General features: G+C 43.7%; 1 protein-coding gene across 20 annotated transcripts in view; it reads left to right on the forward strand.

The window, feature by feature from the left end:
* NCOA7 (nuclear receptor coactivator 7) overlaps positions 1-17,814 on the forward strand; it is a 94,028-nt gene that overhangs the window by 18,067 nt on the left and 58,147 nt on the right. For all 20 annotated transcript variants that reach the window (XM_040550916.1, XM_040550903.1, XM_040550908.1 and 17 more), the window contains exon 2: positions 3,829-3,960. In XM_040550916.1, coding sequence (XP_040406850.1) covers positions 3,911-3,960 — 50 coding nt within the window. In that variant the 5' untranslated portion in view covers positions 3,829-3,910. The remainder of the gene's footprint in view (positions 1-3,828; positions 3,961-17,814) is intronic.

The raw sequence follows: 17,814 nt of genomic DNA on the forward strand, positions 1-17,814 counted from the left end.
CCCGACCACCCTCTGGGTGCAGAACCTTTCCCTAACACCCAGCCTGACCCTCCCCTGTCCCAGCTCCATGCCGTTCCCTCGGGTCCTGTCGCTGTCCCCAGAGAGCAGAGCTCAGCGCCTGCCCCTCTGCTCCCCTCGTGAGGAACCTGCAGGCCGCCATGAGGCCTCCGCTCGGCCTGCTCTGCTCCAGGCTGAACACACCAAGGGACCTCAGCTGCTGCTCATACATCTCGCCCTCCAGGTCCTTCACCATCTTTGTTGCCCTCCTTTGGACACTCTCTAATAGTTTTATGCTTTCCTTTTTTTTTCTCTGTGTCTTTCCAGGACTTGCAGTGGACACAGATGGCCAACAATGCGCTATCAGGTCCATTGAATGTTCTAAAAATAATCAGATACTTCATTGGCTTCTGCGTTGCTGGTGCTGTGGAATGTGCCGTTGTTCATGCGTGTGGTTTTGGAAAATAATGCTCACAATTGGAGGACTGGTGATTGCTGCTTCAGAGCCAGCAAACAGGAGTTCTGGGTTCTTACCCTTGAGCAGAGCAAGCAGCGTCCTCAGTAGTGCTCTAGCAGCATGCCTAAACAGGCAAAGGAGCAAGTATCCAAAACTATACTAATTTAAACGAGAAAGTCCAGAGCACTAGGACTAATGGCAAAACATAGTGTATTTTTAAGTGTTTTGTTCTTCCTGTAATTATTAGGTGAGATGTTACCTGACTCTGCTGAATTTGGAGAGCAGTAGATTTTTAACAGGATGCCTACATAAATACATTGTGCATCAGGAATATCTTTCGTTTTGAAGTAATCTATTAAAGAATTAGCATTGCTGTAGACATGTAAAATAAGATTGTCACTGTCTATTTCAGCTTCAGTGTAGAAAGGGTTAAAGGGAGCCTGAAATTTCTATAAAATCAGCTTTGTCATCATTTGGGCTTGGACTGTACTCATGATATATGAGTAACATGTCTGTCTCCCAGCATATAAACATTCCCCAAATATATACATTTTTAATAGTCTGCCCAATTCAATCTTCATCTCTAACAAAGAACAGCTACTAGGAAGCCAAGATTTGTTTTAATCGTGTATCCATATAACATTTTAAGCAGTTAATATTAGCGAAGAATATCCGGTATTTTTTTTATTGGGAGGTTACGAAGGACAGGTAGGGGTGAAGCGTGGAATTGGTTTGCTTTTTCTGATTAACTTTAAAATACCACTGAAAACCTATAAAGTAGACACTGCTTTTGTCCTCCTACTTAACTAAAAATTGAAAAGGGCATTTCAAAAACACTGTTTTTAGTAGCAATCACTGCATGTTACTCTGTGGTCCTCCTCGCTTTCATTTTTTTTTTCCCTTAAAGCTAACTAGTACATGAAAGATTACAAAGAACAAAAATAAACTCAGAGGTCATGAAGGCTGTACAAATCATTTTGCTTTTCCTGGTACTGAAGGAAGACATTTTCGAAGTATAATTTTCAACTTTAAATAGACCTTCCTAGAATAATCCTTTTGTTTCTTTTAAGGAGGTAAGCTAAATAAGTTTTAAGTCACCAGAGCTGGACCTCATGTTATTTTATTGTGAAAATTTCCAGTGATTGATTACAGGGTACAAGATCCCTGTGTATTTTTATTTCCAAAGGAAATAAATAAGCCAGTTTCCCCAGAATGCCTTTGTTCCCTCTGGTCTATGGACAACGCTCCTGTTTTCAGAGTGCCCATCTGTTCTGAGTTCAGCAAACCTCACGTTTGGCAGGTTGCTTTGTGCTGACACCTTCTGCAGCACCTGCAGCTCTAGGCAGAAGCCCTCCCACCAGAGTCTGCCCCCCTTTGCAGCAGGGGGTTGCTGCTCCAGCACTGGCAGGACAGGGCTGCGGGCAGGCAGGGTTTTCTCCTCCTGGCTCCCTGGTCAGTGATGCTCCTTTCGTCTGGAAGCAACGTGCTGGAGCAGATACTCTGCTGGGTGGGATGAGTAAATCAGGGGAGAGGAAGAGAACGGATGGAAGGAGTGTGCCTCCACCTCTTGCACAGGGTGAGGCCCCAAGGAGAGATCTTACTTCCCTTCATTCGTCCCGTGCTTTCTAGCTGTCCTGTTTGAGGGACCCTTGACACTTCCCTGTTCTCATTCCCATGGGTCCCCCTATGCTCCTTCTGTTTGGGGGTTCAATATTGTCTCACTACTCTGGTTATTTGGTAGTTCTTGATATCAACGTGAGACTCGGACGTGACCGGTCAGTGCTCCTATGCACGCACCACGGCGTGTAGTAGAGGGATGGTAGGAGAAAGGGAAAAACTGGCTCTTCTTTCTTTGAGCTTCATGTAGTTTGCTGTGGAGGTGGTGATTGTGTGCTTTTGAAAGATTTTTGTAGCTCTAAGTGCAATGCTAACAGAAACACCATTTTTGATGCTCTGAAGGCCTAAGAGCCTACCTCTCACTCAACAGGGAAGGTGAGGATGTGCTGAAATTCTGGGGAGATGTGCGATGCCCTTATGTAGGCTGGACAGCAGAGCAGGCTGCTGTCATGTAGATGTCTGCATTCTGCTGGAGACCGCAGCATGCATCAACTTGCAGAGATAAAGTAGTCTTCTATTTATAAACCAAAGATGTCATAGGCAAATTTGCCATGTAAAGAGTGCCGTCACATACTGACCATTAGAATAAGGCTCTGCCTGATGCATAGAGATCAGAGAAATTAGATTCTTTATGGTGTCCTGGCTGTATTCAAAATTAATGAGTAAGGGATGCGCATTTTGAAGCAATGGACTTTAATTGCCGTGGTCTGAGGCTCCATAAATGTGGAGAAAATGTTATGGCAAGGATTTCTGAAAGAATGTAGCACAATATGCTCTTTGGCTTTTCAGATAGATTAATCTATTTTTACTACATTATCTCTGACATCTGGTAGCTTGTAGCTTATGGTCTTTTAATGCAGGAAAAAAATAATGGGAACTGATTAGGTCTGGAGTAATTGTTCTATGAATCATAAGTTACGTGATTTCCATTTCTTTGTTGTACAGTCCATTAGACTCAAATGTTCAGTAGTAACTTCTGGTTTAAACTTTAATCTGGAGTACTGATTAAAAAAAAAAAAAAACTTTGAAGAAGTTAACTTAAGGTGTGCATGTGTAGATGCCATCAGGGTGGCCCGAATGTATATTGGAGAGGGGAAGAGGATGAACCTTGTTGGCAGGATTGTCTGAAAGCAGTTGCTGTGGCATATTATTAACTGCAGTCAGTGCCAAGCCGTTCTAAAATTCCCACCTCCTGGTTTACAAGTCTCGCAGCACTTCTGCAATTTATCTGAGGAGCAGGAGGTCGATCCCATTTCTTCTCCCTGTATGCCTGTTTGAACTTGTGTATTGTTCCCAACAGTAAAACCTGTGTACAGAATGTCGGTTCCTCTTTTCTTCTCTCCTCTCCATTGTTCTTAAACTTTCTGATTTTTCACCGTTTTAAAGAATTATTACAGAGTCTGGTTTTACCATTTCTATGGGATGTTTTTGACGAGTCTCAGTCTTCCTATCTGTAACACACAGGAAGATGTTTTGGTGTAAACTTGCTAAAGACTTGAATCCTTCCAGGGTTTTTACAATTTGCTGCTGCTCTTTGGATTACCTGCTTTGTAGTATGCCTCTTCCTGTGCTGGAGAAACTGGCCTGCGTGCATTTACTGTATTTTGTCTTACCGTATACTAAATTGATACCACATGACAAGCATTGACTAGTTAAAGTTTTACTTTGCTTTGTCATTGTGTCAGTTGCATTTGGTTTTTGTAGGTGTTGTTGACATGGTGATTTATGAACTTCCTGTTTTTAAATGTTATATACAGGGAACTCTACCTGGATATGAGGTACTGAGGGGAAGAAGAGCATCACGCCTGGCCGCTCACCTTGCCCATTTGAGTGCACATAATGGAGACCAAGGAAGAGAAGAAGGAACGAAGACAAGGCTATTTTGCTCGGTAAGGTTACGGGTTTTATTTCAATGCAGATTAAAATATCGAACTCCCCACTCTACCTTTTTCACAAGGCTTTACAATTTTAAAATTATGCATAAAAATAAACCCCGAGCTGCGTTATGTGTCCAAAGAGTGCTTTTCTTGGCCTGTCCCTGATGTTGGAGTGGTGACTTGTTCTCTTTAGGTAGAGAAGACAAACTTGAATTGTAGTTGTTACTTATAACAGAAAACTGTCCCTGGGTACTCAGTTGCACAGTGCACAAAAATTGAGTTTCCAGCATTCCATTCTGGAGAGTGTTTGTAAAAATAAACACATCTAAAACAAAAACGTCTAAATCTAAAGCTTATCTGACTCAAATAAAGCACAGATTAAGTAGTATTATCTTGCAGGATAAGGTGAGCTAAGAAAAGGTAGCTATATGCTGATGGGTTAAGCTGCCTGGACTTTATCATCTATATGAATACAAGCTACATTTTTTCAGTCATTCATTTTTTATCATTTGGAATTAATGATTTTTTTAAAGAAATAAGTGACGTTGATTTCCTGATAACTTGTCTTTGATAATTTACTATGTCTGTAGTAATCTCTGAGCTCTGATGTACAAGAAGAACCAAAGCTCATTTACTTTTGTAGGGATAGGAGGGGAGGAAAAAATCAGTATAAAAAACATCTTTGATTCAGAAGAACTTCCTGCGCCACTGAAATGGGAAAGCCTGTACTCTTTCTACTCTGTACTAAATAACTGTTACTGAAACTGCTAAAACACCAGCCTAAGTGCATTATAGACACCTAGAGACATGTCTGTCACACCACCTTGAAGAAGCAGTGTGGGAAAAAGTTGCAGCACTGGTTGGTTAAATTGCTCTTCATGTGGCATGTAACGATAACTAAAGACTTGAGAAGGTTTTGCGGTGAAGGATGTCTGTTAAGGTCAGGTAACTTGCTTTTCATTTGGAGAAATGCAATTATGTCGATGTTGTCAGAAAGGAATGTTGTGATTTATGATTCTGAGAAGTGGAAATAAACAGTGGCAGCTGTAGGCAAAAGATATATCAAATAGGGGAAAACATATCTGAAGAGATTTCATAAAGGAAAAAGTAACTTGTTAAGGAAGACGTGATCTTCAAGAGGTGTCTGAGTAAGGTGCTGTAGCATTGAAGAGAATGTTCTGCACCCTTTCTGAATGCTATCTGCTAAACAAATTGCAACTGCCATGAGAAGCTTTCAGCAAAGTCCTCCTTGACATTTTATTTAATTTGTTTTGCAGCTTTTCTGTGTCACCTGTGGCTATTCTCTTCTAAATGTTCACGGGGGCAGCATTTCCTAAATGGGCACAGGACATTAAGTAAGGGTCAAAAAGACCTGAAATCAGTTGCGAGTTCTAGCATTTACCTGCTGTGTGGCACTGGGGAGGTCATCTATCTTTTTCCCTCCTGGCTTGCACCCTTTTCCTTTATGTAGGTCTTAGGCCCTTAAATGAAAGTTCCACTCTGAGCAAACCCATGTATGGTTTCTACACGAATGCTATCACAGGCCCTCGAGTCATGTTTAATAGACACTGACATAGGTCAGAAAGTGTTGAGCCCGGCTTACATTCACATGCATCGTCTGGATGAGCAGTCAGGGACAGAAGCAGAACAGAATTTACATGTCCACGGTTCTAGTCTAGCGTGTTTCCTCTAGCAAGCAGCTGTCACAACATCTTGCAGATAACTGCTTTACACGATGGCCCATAGAAGTGTCACAGGAGTACCTGAACAGTTAGCTGGTTTGTATTGCCCTTAGTGCAAAGGCAGTTCTAACAAGGCCAGTAGCTGTTGTTTTGTTTGTTTGGCTGGTTTTGTTTGTTTGGTTTTAAAGCGCTAGTTTTGACTTAAGTTGGAAACTTTTGTCTCCATTAGGTGCCCAATATTGGCACACCTAGATAATTTACTCAGGCATGTACTCTGATGTTGCTGTCAATTTTGGTTTAGTATCATAGACTGCGGACACCTGCTCTGTCCTTGTATTTGAGCACCTAAGTTTAATAGTTTTGGCCCTAGGTTCAGATTGGTTTGTGTTCTACTTGACGTATCCTGTTTTTCCTGCTAGCTTGAGCTCACGCTTATTAGGCCAAGAGCAACTTCAGCTGATACCCCAACACATGCATCCCTCTGCTTCTATTACTACTACTTCCATTACTGTTTTTTTCCCCTTGCCTCTGTCTTGTGGGCCTAGGGTAATAATAGTATTTGCCAAAAGTAATATATGTACAGTAAACATTCTTATGGGGCAAGGACTGCCCTCCCCCCGTTTATTGTAATCTTGTTATGTCTGCATGAGATCAAATATCCAAGGGAGAAGACTCTACCGCTTGCCAAAGTAGAGAATGGAAAACGCGTTAGACCCTTTGCCATGGAAAAGAAAAACTGTGCTCCATGTCGGGAGCGTGGGGGAAAGGGCTCTGCTCTACAGTGGGCTGAGGAGAAGGGTTCTGCTTAGAAAGGAAAAAACTTATATATGCAGTGCTGCTGAAATAAAATGTTTCACAGCAGGCTTGTGGGCTATATGCATGAAAATATATGGATTTAAACAGAAAACTTCGCTCGCTAATATGAGGGGAAAGGTTGTTACGGTATTAACGAGGACAAAAGCATTAGCTAAAAGGGGAAATGTTTGCATCTTATGGAATTTTACTTTAAACCAGTATCAGTCTTAAACGCCTGCTACCTGAAACCTGAAATTCTGTGTTGGCAGCGCAAGGCAGCGTGTGGGCACCAGCAGCAGAACAAGCACTGGCCTCGCGGCCCTGCCAGCACCCCAAAGGGTCTGATTTCCCATCAGGAGGCAGCTTCTCATCTACACACTGGTGTAGTCCTGGCCCCTCCTGGAAGGCTTTTGATCAGGGCAGTGCTCAATGTCTTGATGGGTTACACTAATGTTTGCTGGAAGTGGTCAGCTTGAGGACTCCGAAATCCTTGTGCCCAAATCCTTGGTCAGTGTGCTGGCAAACCAGCTCCTGCATTGCCAGGGGGGTGCGAGGTTAACAAGAACTGTCTGCATCTCTCTCCCCCAGATCAGTGTTTCAAGTAAGCTGGTTGCAACATAAATCCTTTAAAATATTTAAACTTCCTCTATTGAAGAGGTGTACCCAGCCATTGTATCTTTGTTCTGCAGATCTTCATGCTCTTCAGTGCTTCAGGCTTTCCCTGCTGACAAACTGCACTTTTAAGAGGTTCCTAGCCCTTCTCATGGGAAGTGAAGCTAATACAGAGCTCTCCCCATCCATTTCTTCTGCTTACCAAGTGCTCCTTTTACCCAGCATGTGTTGTGTTAAAGGACTTGGTTGTCAAGAGCTGTAACAAGCAACTTTTCAAGTGAAATAGAAATCGCGAGGAAACTTCTCAAAGATCAATTTAGATTCCTTATGCAGATAAGATGTTACAGCTCGTGGGAGTTTAACAGGCAAGAAGTAGAAGAGTAACATGCAAGCATAGATTTCTCTTAAGCAATAGGTCCTTATTTAACACTGCTACTCCTACTTAAAGACTACCCAGCATAGTTAAGTTTTCTTGCCTTTTCTTTTTAACCTCGTTTCCAGGCTTTTCTGTTTACTTCTGTGCCGTTAGCTCCCAAATGGACCAATGTCACTCCAGCTCTTGAACAGAGCTCTGTCTCCTCTTGCCCTGAAGGCTCTCCTGGTATTCAGGCAGTCAGAAAATAAATGGTACAGTATAATACAGATGTACAATGGTACATCTGTGTCTATTGGGTCTGTACTCTACTGTTGCTTGCCTGTGACATTTGGTTCTTTTTACTGTGGTTATGTGCTCTTGAGTCCTGATATAATGTGCAGTTTTCCTCTGTGCTGTGCTTCCCTTGCCTTCCCTCTGCTCTTGCAGAATGGAAAACCTCTCAGTTTTCCTCTGCCTGCTACATATGATCAAGTTCAGAGTTATTTCACTCATTTATGGTATTTGCATGTGATACAAATGCATAAACTTCAGATAATCCAAATTTTGTTGTGCTGAGGTGCCGTCTGAAAGCAGGAAATCAACAAAGTAGCTGTTACAGTAACAGGACTATCCTCTCATGCCCTCTTGAAGGGAATATTTCCATTAGTATGAACAAAGAGCAGATACCCCCCACACCGGCTAACTTGGTATCCCTTAGTATAATCATTATCATTGTTGCTTATAGAAACCTAGTTCCATTTCTGTCAGGAATAGTTTTTAAGACAATTATACAATGAATAGCTATTACAAATTTCACTAAATTACACAAAGAAATTATTGAAATGAATGACACGTGTCACATGAAGAGAATTGAGTAAAGTTGATAATCTGGAAGACTGAATGCACAGCTCGAAGCTGCTGGAGTTGCTTTGCTTGCAAAGTTCTGTGTTACTGGATATATTTGGACAAGAAGTTCTAGGAGATGGCAAATCACAAGGGAAGAGTTTGAGCAGCTCTCTGAACAAGTGACAAAATAGGCTTTTTTCGTTTTAAGTTTTCTGTATTTCTTAGCTCTCTTTGCTGTGAGCTAGCATTTTCCATGCCTTGCATGATCTGTCATTGCTATGTGAAGAAGCTTTCAACTATTTCCTTAGCAGAGAACAACAAATACATCCTTTATTTGAAAACAAAACAAAAAAAAAGTTGGTTTTCAACAAGTAGAACAAGTTGCTTACATTAATCTTATTAATAGTTATGTCTCCAATCTGTAATGACCTTAATCTGAAGAATGCTTTATAGAGATGTACCTTAAGACTGATATTTACTTTGAATGATTTTATTTTTATATAGTTTCCAAGGGACCTATGAATTTTATTTCCCAATTTCTTGGTCACTAATGAGAGTTTTCTGAAGTCAAAGACGAAGCACTTCTATTGGGGAAAATATTCTCATGGGGAATTGGGTGCCTTTGTGTTTATTGAGTTTACAGTTGTCTTGTTAGCATCATTCTTCTGAAAAAAACCCTCTGCAAATGTCTGGGACATGCTCCAAAGCCCATCTGAGTAGGCAGAGGCTCCATTTAGCTCCAGATTGCTAATACTCAGTCAGAGTCTGAAGCCAGTTGTACAGCCTGATATTCACCTCATGTTGCCTTATGATGTGAATATTTAAGGAAAGAAATGAAATTCACGACTTGTTTTAATTTTATTTAGATTCTTGGCTTAGATAGCTGAATTTGCCTTCATGCAGATTGAGATTTGCACATTAAAACCAAGGCTTACAAGGATTATGTATGTGAGTGTTGAGTACAGTTATCGTTTACTTGTTACTCGGCTCTAATTTGCAGCTTTTCTCTTAATTATTTTTAATAGCTAAAAGGAAATAATACTGGAACACTGTGTATGATTTACTGTAACGTTAGCTGTTTACAGCCTAACTTTAGCTTCACTTGTAAACATCTGCAGTTGGTTGCAGTAGGAATCGGCAGTACCTAGGTGCTGAGCTCTCAACTGCTGGAGTCTGTGAAGAGGAGTGGGCGAAGGAGCCGCCTGCAGCCACCGTACTGCTGCACCCCTTCCCCGCCGCTGACACGTGGCTGCTGCTGGAGGCCGGGTGCTGGCTAGCACGGACCCTTGCTCTGGGGCAGCACAGTCACTCCTTGGGTCAGTTTGCTGCGTGTTACAAACCAATAAGGCTATAAGAGGACCCATGTGGGATCTTTCCGGGTTTATTCTCTTTTGTTGCCTTGTTCAGTGCTTGTATACTTCATATTTTTCATTCCTGTGGCCATTAAGACATAGGAGAATGGTGAGGTGAGAAGAATGTGATGAGCACAGAGGGAATGTGTGGAATGAGAGGATATCAGTGGTGGCTAGGAAGGAGGGAAGCCCAGATAAGTAATAAACACACAAATGTACTTTCCTGAGAGCATCTCCTATATGTGAGACTTGGTCATAAATCTTTATTTCAGGTGCTTTTCTTGTTGGCCAGGCTCGTTATAGCCACACGGCAGTCTTCAGATGTTGAGTGCTCCTCAGATTACAGTCTTGTCAGCAGTCATCTCCTCACAATTGTTCTTGCTCTGCTGAGCCAAAGTGTTGGTGTTTATTCAGGTTTCCTGTAGCACCCATGATTAATTTTTTGCTTTTGGAAGGAAAAGTTTCCACGCATTGTTTTTAAAACAAACCGTCGTGGAGGTTTATCTTGGGTGTGAAGAATATTCAAGCCAAGATCCTAGAGATGCATAATTTTTTTTTAAATGACTTGAGGAAACAATACTTCATTTCAGCTCATCCGTGTAATGGAAGTTTCTTAGCTCTCCTTCCAGACGTATAAACATTACCTCATAATGCTGTTATTGAAACTAAAAATGGTATTGCAGTTTATTCCCATTGTTTTGACCAATAATATATATGCCTGAGGCATTTTATTTTCTAAGAAAAGGCTGAAGATATCAGTCTGTCAGATTTATAGGTGCAAGCATATTATTTGCTCTGTTATTTAGGTGTGTATGCGCGGGATTGATTTCATATGGCTTCTCTCAGCAGCCAACATAAAAATGACTTTCTGAAGCATGCAGTATTGCTATTTGGCTTCCACTTACTTAAAATGGAGGGGTTTCAATGTTTTTAGCAGACTTTCTGCCTGCTGCTGTATAGGTTAGTGTTTCAGCTGTCTTCTGCAACTGCTCTAGTTTTCAGACATTAAAGATTATCTAGAATTTCACAGACAGCAGCATGGGAAGATTTTGAATAGGGCTTTTTGGGGAGGTTGGTGAGATCCCTTCGATGCTGGAGAGACATTTGCTGTACGTTGCTCGTATACTTACTATTGTGTATATATAAAAATGAAAGCAATAGATGTAACACCTGAAAAAGGAGGGTTGGGGGAAAATCGAACCTGCTTTTTCTGAAGTGCGTTGTAGACTTGATGTTTGCAGAAGAATGTCGGATAGCTGCTTAGCTTGGGAACTGTTTCCTCATCTCACATTGCTGTTGTTGTTTGTTTTTTTATATTAGCAGTCTCATAATCCTGTGATGCAAGATGAGAGCGGAAGAGCAGCCTGAATTATCACCCTCTACTTAGCCCGTGAATTATTCTCAATTTCAGTGCTCCCTCTGGGAAATACAAACAAGACAGCGGCTTGTGTAGTGCTGGTTCTGGGCAATGCTTTTGTCCTCAAGCGTAGTGGAGTCATCTATGGTCGAAGGAGAATGCTGTTACTGGGTAACAGTTCAGTGAAAGTATCGAATAGGGCCCCGAGACGGGGTTTTTTGAAATTTTCTAATACCAGAAATGCTATTTATGGAGATTCAGAGCTTGCATAAGACTGGTTACATGGTTAATCTCCTCACCCGTTCTTTCCCTCTGCATGTGATTTGACTCGGTAACAGTGTGGGTTCTGTATAAAGGGATGTGGTAGTGTGTTTTTTTTTGTTTGGTTCTTTTTGGTAAGAGAAGAAAGGGAGAGTTCCATTATGCTCTTGATTTCCTTGAGGGCCATATCACAGAATATGCAGAGAAGAGAGATCCAGTTTATTTAATCTTAAAGCATGCTGTCTTATAGCAGCAATTTCAGAATCTTCACTAATTAACTTGCAAGATCGGTGCCCAGCTGGTTTGTTAGGCAGAAAGTGTACGGTGACCTTGTATTTGCTTTTCCCAAAGGGACCTTTGGGTGTCTCTTATCAGCTTTTAAAAAGAAACTGTAAGAAAAAAAAACGATTTAGCCTCCTCTTTTATAGAACATAAATAGTTACATGATAGACCTTTTGGTGTAGGAGTCTGTGCGGTGTCGATAAGACTTGCTGTTCACGTAGTCAAATGTATTTTGTCTTCCTCTCCTCCTCTCCACACTGCCTGCAGCCAGGTCTGCTTCAGGCGCAGCCTGCGACTTGCCTCTTTGCTCTCAGAGAGATTAAAAGACGTTGCATCTTAAAGGCTATAAAAACGTGGGAGCTTCAGAAGGCGGCCTTCTGGATAGGTGAGATTTAGGTTTTTTACCAGGGTCCGCAGGGAACTGATGCAGTTACCTTTACGGACGGTGCTGTGTTGCTGTAGTGCCCACGAGTCAGCCTCCCAGCAGTGTTTTCTCCTTCTGCCCTTAGGACCTACTGCGTACAGTTCTCCCTGTTCCCAGCGATTAAGCCTGCTTAAAGCTGGTGGAAATCTAGCCCTAATGCCTGGCAGATCTGTGCCTTACGCTGATGCTGGGCGCAAGCAGCTACCGAAAGAGGCGGTCCCACACAGGCTTCTCTTTTGCCAGGTCTCCTATGGGCAGCAGTGCTGCTGGCTGGGAGCTGCTGGGAGCAGGGGCCCCTTCCAGGAGCAGCCACACTGGTGCCCACACCTAAGGAGATGCCTGGCAGGGCTGATTTGTGCGGCGGTGCTGTTGATCATCCCTTGCTTGTGCTCCAGGAAATCCTGGCTGCCCTACCACCTTGTGACAGCAGCCCCGCTGAGCTCTCGCGTGCCTTGTGCCTCGTGGCTGGTGGGGCACAGAGTATTTTGAGAAGGAGCAGAGTCAGCGTCTGGAGGTATGTCACAATTTGCTTGGGAGAAACCCTGGTTTGATAAGGCGCTAAGCATCCACCTTCAGGAAAAGTTGCTGGCGCTTCTGGCCCACAGATGAAGTCTGCTCCTGTGACTGAGGGCTCCTGCCCTTTTGTTTCTGGTGTGTGCCATGTTACATCCAATTGCCGGCTTGGCGGGTGAGAGGGTCCGCTTCTGATAACGGTGCTGCACGTCTGAAGTGAAAGATGGTGTACCTAGGGAACAATGCCTGCAGGAGTGTGCTTTTGGAGAGAGGCAGGTTTTTTTTTTTCCCTCTCTGTCCCGGAGTTTGGAAAGGATTATACAACCAGCTAGGGCAAGTCTGTAGGTAAGAGATGGGGACGTGGGATGGCTATATGCTTTCACTTTATTTGCAGAACTCAGTGCGCATCCTGCAGCTTCTGCTGCATGCCTGTGGGCATCAGGCTCCCCACCCTTGTCTCCCCCAGGAAACTCAGCTTTTTTTTGCTCTTCTATGGGGCTTTGGAGGAATTGGAGCAGCGTAGGAGCCTGTGCTGCAATTCTTCATGGGGGTAGGCTCTCTGTGGTGCAAGGCTGGTGTGTTCCCATGCCCTCAGCATTAACCCAGCCTCCAGACCGGGTTTGGGAGCAATTCCTCCAAGCCCTGTCTTGCTCCTGCCAATCTGGTTACAAGGAGTGGGTTCTAAGTGTAGGTTTGTGGGTTTTTTTTCTGTCTTACTCTGTAGTCTGGACAGGGACTGTTGCCTAGGATCAGCTGAAATTTGAGGACGTATGTTAACTGTGCTCTGAGTCTCTGATGCTCCACCGTTGAGGTCTGTGGGACTTTTTGATTTGTGTGGGGGGAAATCCCAGGGAGAGCAGCAAAACTGGTTAGGAATTTGGGGGGTAGGAAGAGAATTGCCCTTCTGCTGGAAAACCTTTGTAATGCAAATGAGCCATAAATCAGGTAGCTGGTTCTGCGCGTCTTAATGCACCGAGCATTTTCCTGTCAGGCAGCAGTCTCTTTGGCATGGAGAATGCGTCTTGTGTAGCACTTCATCTGCTGGTAATAAATCCAGGCTTTTAACTCGTTTTTTTCTGGAGTGCCTGTTTTTAATTCAGTAGGCTTAGACTTAGCGTCTAGCCAATCACGTGTACGCTGAACTTAGCTTATATTTGATGTTTTTGACTTAACGTCGCATCTCTGCGTTGTCAGCTGCTGGATGCTCTGCTTTTGGTAATGCTTCTATAAATACATGGCTTCGAGGCGTTCGTCACATGTTTAAATCAGATGATCTCTCAAAATCAAATCTTCTGAAGCCGAGGGTTTGTGCGTGTGCCTGTGCTAGAAGGACGGGGCTCCTCTTCCTGCCTGGAGCACAGCGGCTGCCCCCTGCAGCAGCTCTGCTTGCCCCAGGCCGAGAATGGTTCTTGGTATTGCAGAAGCCTCTCTTCGCCTTTTGGCGATCCCGAGTATTTCACGCTGCAGAAGACGACTCTGGTCCTGCCAACTGATGCATTTGAGCCATGCTGTGCGTGTGGGGAGTTGTGCTGCTGGGTTTAACAGGACAGCGGGAGCCGCTTGTAGGAACAGAGCTGTGGCCGGGGCGGTGGATCCTGTCCAGCCAGGGAGCTCCTGCTCCCAGCCTCTGAGAAGGGATGGAGCAAAGTGAGAGGGATGTTAAGGAGCACCTGCCCCTGCCTTATCTGGTTGCTGCCAGCCCAGCCTGCTGGGAGCCCGCTGTCCTTGAAGGCAGCGGGGGGTGAAGACAGCCGGCCTCTCGCTCCTGCGGGGAGGAGGCGGCCCGTGATGCTGTGTCTTACCCACCCCGTGGCCTTGCTGCGGTGTGGGTGTGCGGGGTTGCTGCCGGGAGCTGGCCTTCTGTGCCCACGCAGAGGAGCAGTCAAATTCAGGAGCACTTTAACCTTCCCTTTTCCCCAGGCTGTTACTCTGGTTCGGTGTCTGCCTCAAGTGTGCTGGCCCTTTGGACTCCTGGAGTCCAGAGGAGATGGAAGTGGAGCAGAACCTCTCGTGTCCCCGTCACCCCTTTTTCCTTCGTGCTAACAGTGGTCAGGATCTGCTTTTTGCTGCTGTTTTCCCCCTGCGGTAAATCCAAACTATTTTTCATTTAGAAGTGAAAACAAATAATTTATTATTGTGATGTAAGAACCGCAGAGAAATTGTGAATGCAATGGAGGACCTACCCCACTAGTATAATGCTTTGGCTACTGAATAGCGTCAGACCATGCCAAATACTCCCTACACAATAAGGGATATCCATACGAAAAGCTGCATTGACACACGCGTGCCGTGTAACTGCCCTGTGTAGGCAAGCCCTACCCTGTCCTGTCATCTTCGTACTTAGCGTTAGCGACCTTTTGATCCAGGTGGTGCCATGCTATTTGGTATAGAAGCATTGATGCAAACGCTTCCTGGGGGGGATTACTGTTCTCACGTATGAAATACCCATTGTATGAAACAGTATCACGCATTATCCAAACACAAAAGCTGCAGCTTCTTCTTTTTCCCCCACCCATTATCAGCATTGCCGGGTGCTTCTCTGAACTTTAAGCCAAATAACAGGATCTTCCATACACGCCCTCGTTTCTTCTCCTGCGCTGAGTGTCACTTAATTGGGACTCTTTTCAGAAGCCAATTAAACTGCTCAACCTGCTAAATAGCTTGTAGGTTGTTTGGGAGCAATGAATGCAAACGTAGAACTGAGACACACAGTGAGCTGGAGAGATGAGACACGTAGTGAGACGTGCTTTTAATAACCACTCTGAAATGCTTTAAATAGAAGCCTTTTCCACTTGTGTCACGGTGCTTCGTGCTGTAAATTTGTTCCTGAACAGATAAGTTTGCAACCTGCTTGTAAGCATGTGCACCGTATCCCTGACGAGCCCCAGATGTGATTAACAGAATCCCAAAGAAATGCGTGGCGGCAGCTGGATAATTCCAGTGCCACCTGGTGTCGTGGCGTTCTGGGGTCCTGGCGGTCACGCCATGCGCAGTGGTGCAACAATGCAGGTAGCCTTGACATTTGATGGTAATTTTCAAAGTAACTTTTTAAATGAAAGCAAAAGCTAATGCAAAGATAAGTGACTTCAATCTCGGTCCTCTCCCTCCTTAGGACATCCCTTTTAAGGGTTGTTTAAATAAAGAAATAATGAAAACTTCTGACTACCCTTTGGTTTCTGACTTTTTAGCTGTGGTTACTTTCTAATTCCCCTTACCTTGGTGGCAAAGCCAGATGACTTCATTTATCAAGTTGAGTCGAGTGACTCAACCATAGGATCTACTTTAAGAAGAAAACAGTGTTCTCTTCCCCACCACTGTTGGGGAAGCAGTGTCACTGTTTCCCTGCTTTCTGCAGCAGGGAAACACTTCTCCCACTTCTCAACGCTTCTCCCGGCTCTCACAACTCAAACCCTACTGAAACTTTCCCATCATCAAAGTGCCTTTTCTGGGCAAGTGAGAAGAAGCTCCCGCAACTACTTCAGTGTTCCTGTCCAAAGGTTGGGTGGTCATCGCTTAGCCTGTGTCTGGTTTGGCTTTCTGGCGTCCTCTTTTTGCTGATCTCAGCCTGATACTGCAAAGAACAAGCGGGGCTGTAGTTTGACGGGCCCTGCAGGCTGGGCAGAGCACCTCTGAACTGGCACTGCTGCTTGAAGGAGCAGTCACAATGAATGTTCATGGTTGCTTTTTGTATCTGTTTATATCTTTAGCAAACACAGCATCCCTAAGCTATTTATTTTTAGCTGCTTTTCACTTTGGCAGTATTACATGAAACAATTTATCTTGATGACCCCAATACTCGTTGTAGCTAAAATACTGAAGTATCATTCCCTAGGTTTTTCTTTTGGAGGTGGGTCCCAGCTATGTTATTGCCGCACGATGCGTGTCGCATTAGGACTCTCTTTCCCCTGGATTTTGCTTTGACCATTGAATTTCATTTTTTATTTTATTGCTTCATTGTAAATGTTTATCGCTATTTTAGTCACTGAGCATTACATTTCCTTCTGACTTTTCAGTCAGTTTAATCAAAACTAAAGCTAACTGTATTTTCAAGAAAATATGGCACTTCTCTGAGAAAGTGGGTGAATAGCGATGACTGCATTGAGCAGTACACATTCCTGTAGGTCTCCTAATGTCCTGTAGGCTTCTCTCTTTTTTTGGGGAAGTTCTCAATTCTTGCACTTTATTTCCCTATTTAATCAATTAGTAATCTAAAAGATTCTTCCTTTTTGTCTCATGCAAGTTGAGTTTATTGAAGAGCACCTAACCGAGGCAAAGAGGGAGGAGTTTATGAAACTTCCGGGGAGCAAATGTATTTCAGCGAGCCTGATTACCATGTGCTTGGTTTCTTCATCAAATAATCTTCGTAGTTCTGTACAGCGTGACTGTCCTGTGCAGAAGCCGTGCAGCCTCCCTGTACTGTCCTGCTCAGCCGTGTGAGTACAGCGGTGGTTTCTGCGGCTCCAGCACGTGGGTGTCAGCGGGAGCAGTGCTTTGGCAAGCGGGGAGCGGATGGAGCTGCGTGCAGCAGCCGGAGGGGACCAGTCAAGACCATCCCTCCCCGGCAAGAGGCTCCAATGGAGAAAAAGTGTTTCACTGAGCCAGCCTGGGAGGAATTCGTTGCATGTGTAGGAGAGGGTTTGGGATGATTAATGAGCACCATGAGCACATACGAGAAGTATCTGGCTTTGTTAGCAAAGGAGAAGAGGGGGAGCAGGATGGGATTGTGCTAAAAGTCAAGTTGGTATTTGCGACAAGATAGATTTGTGGTGTGGATTTAATCGAACAAGACCGTTCAATGAATTTAAGGCAAAGTTAAAGGAGTAACTCTTAAGGGAGAGATTTCTTCATTTTACACTGTCTAAAGCTCTTCTTCAAGAGCATGCAGTAACTGAGGCTATAAAAGAAGGAATTAAATAGATGTCTAAATCAGACTAAAACAGCTTTCCAAAATCCTTTCCCTATGGAAAGGTTTTCATTAAATTGTTGTCATGGTAATGGAGTGCTGAATACTGCATAACCTCTTTCGCTAAGTAAACAGAAAAGATGGGGATACTTTATGCCTTGGAAAACAGAGCTTATTAAGCTGTGCGGGAGCACTCTATTCCTAAATTTAAGAAAACAGAACCTTTCGGAGAGCTCAAAACTCCCTTGAGTTTTACCCTGGGAAACTGTGAAAAAACACCATCTAAAATGGACATAAGAGAGAGCTTAAGTAGATTATTTAAGATTCAGGAGAAGACTCGAGGAAGAAAAAACAACGTTTTCTCATTTAATCTAAGAACAGTTTTCTATCAGAAGGTACAGCCTTTCTTGAATTCCAGAATAGCGTGGCTACGAATCTTTTCCTCCGCGTTACAGATGATGAAAGAAAGGTAAAGGGACTTGTT

This window comes from Cygnus olor, chromosome 3 (assembly GCF_009769625.2).
Source record: "Cygnus olor isolate bCygOlo1 chromosome 3, bCygOlo1.pri.v2, whole genome shotgun sequence".
Classification (NCBI taxonomy): domain Eukaryota; kingdom Metazoa; phylum Chordata; class Aves; order Anseriformes; family Anatidae; genus Cygnus; species Cygnus olor.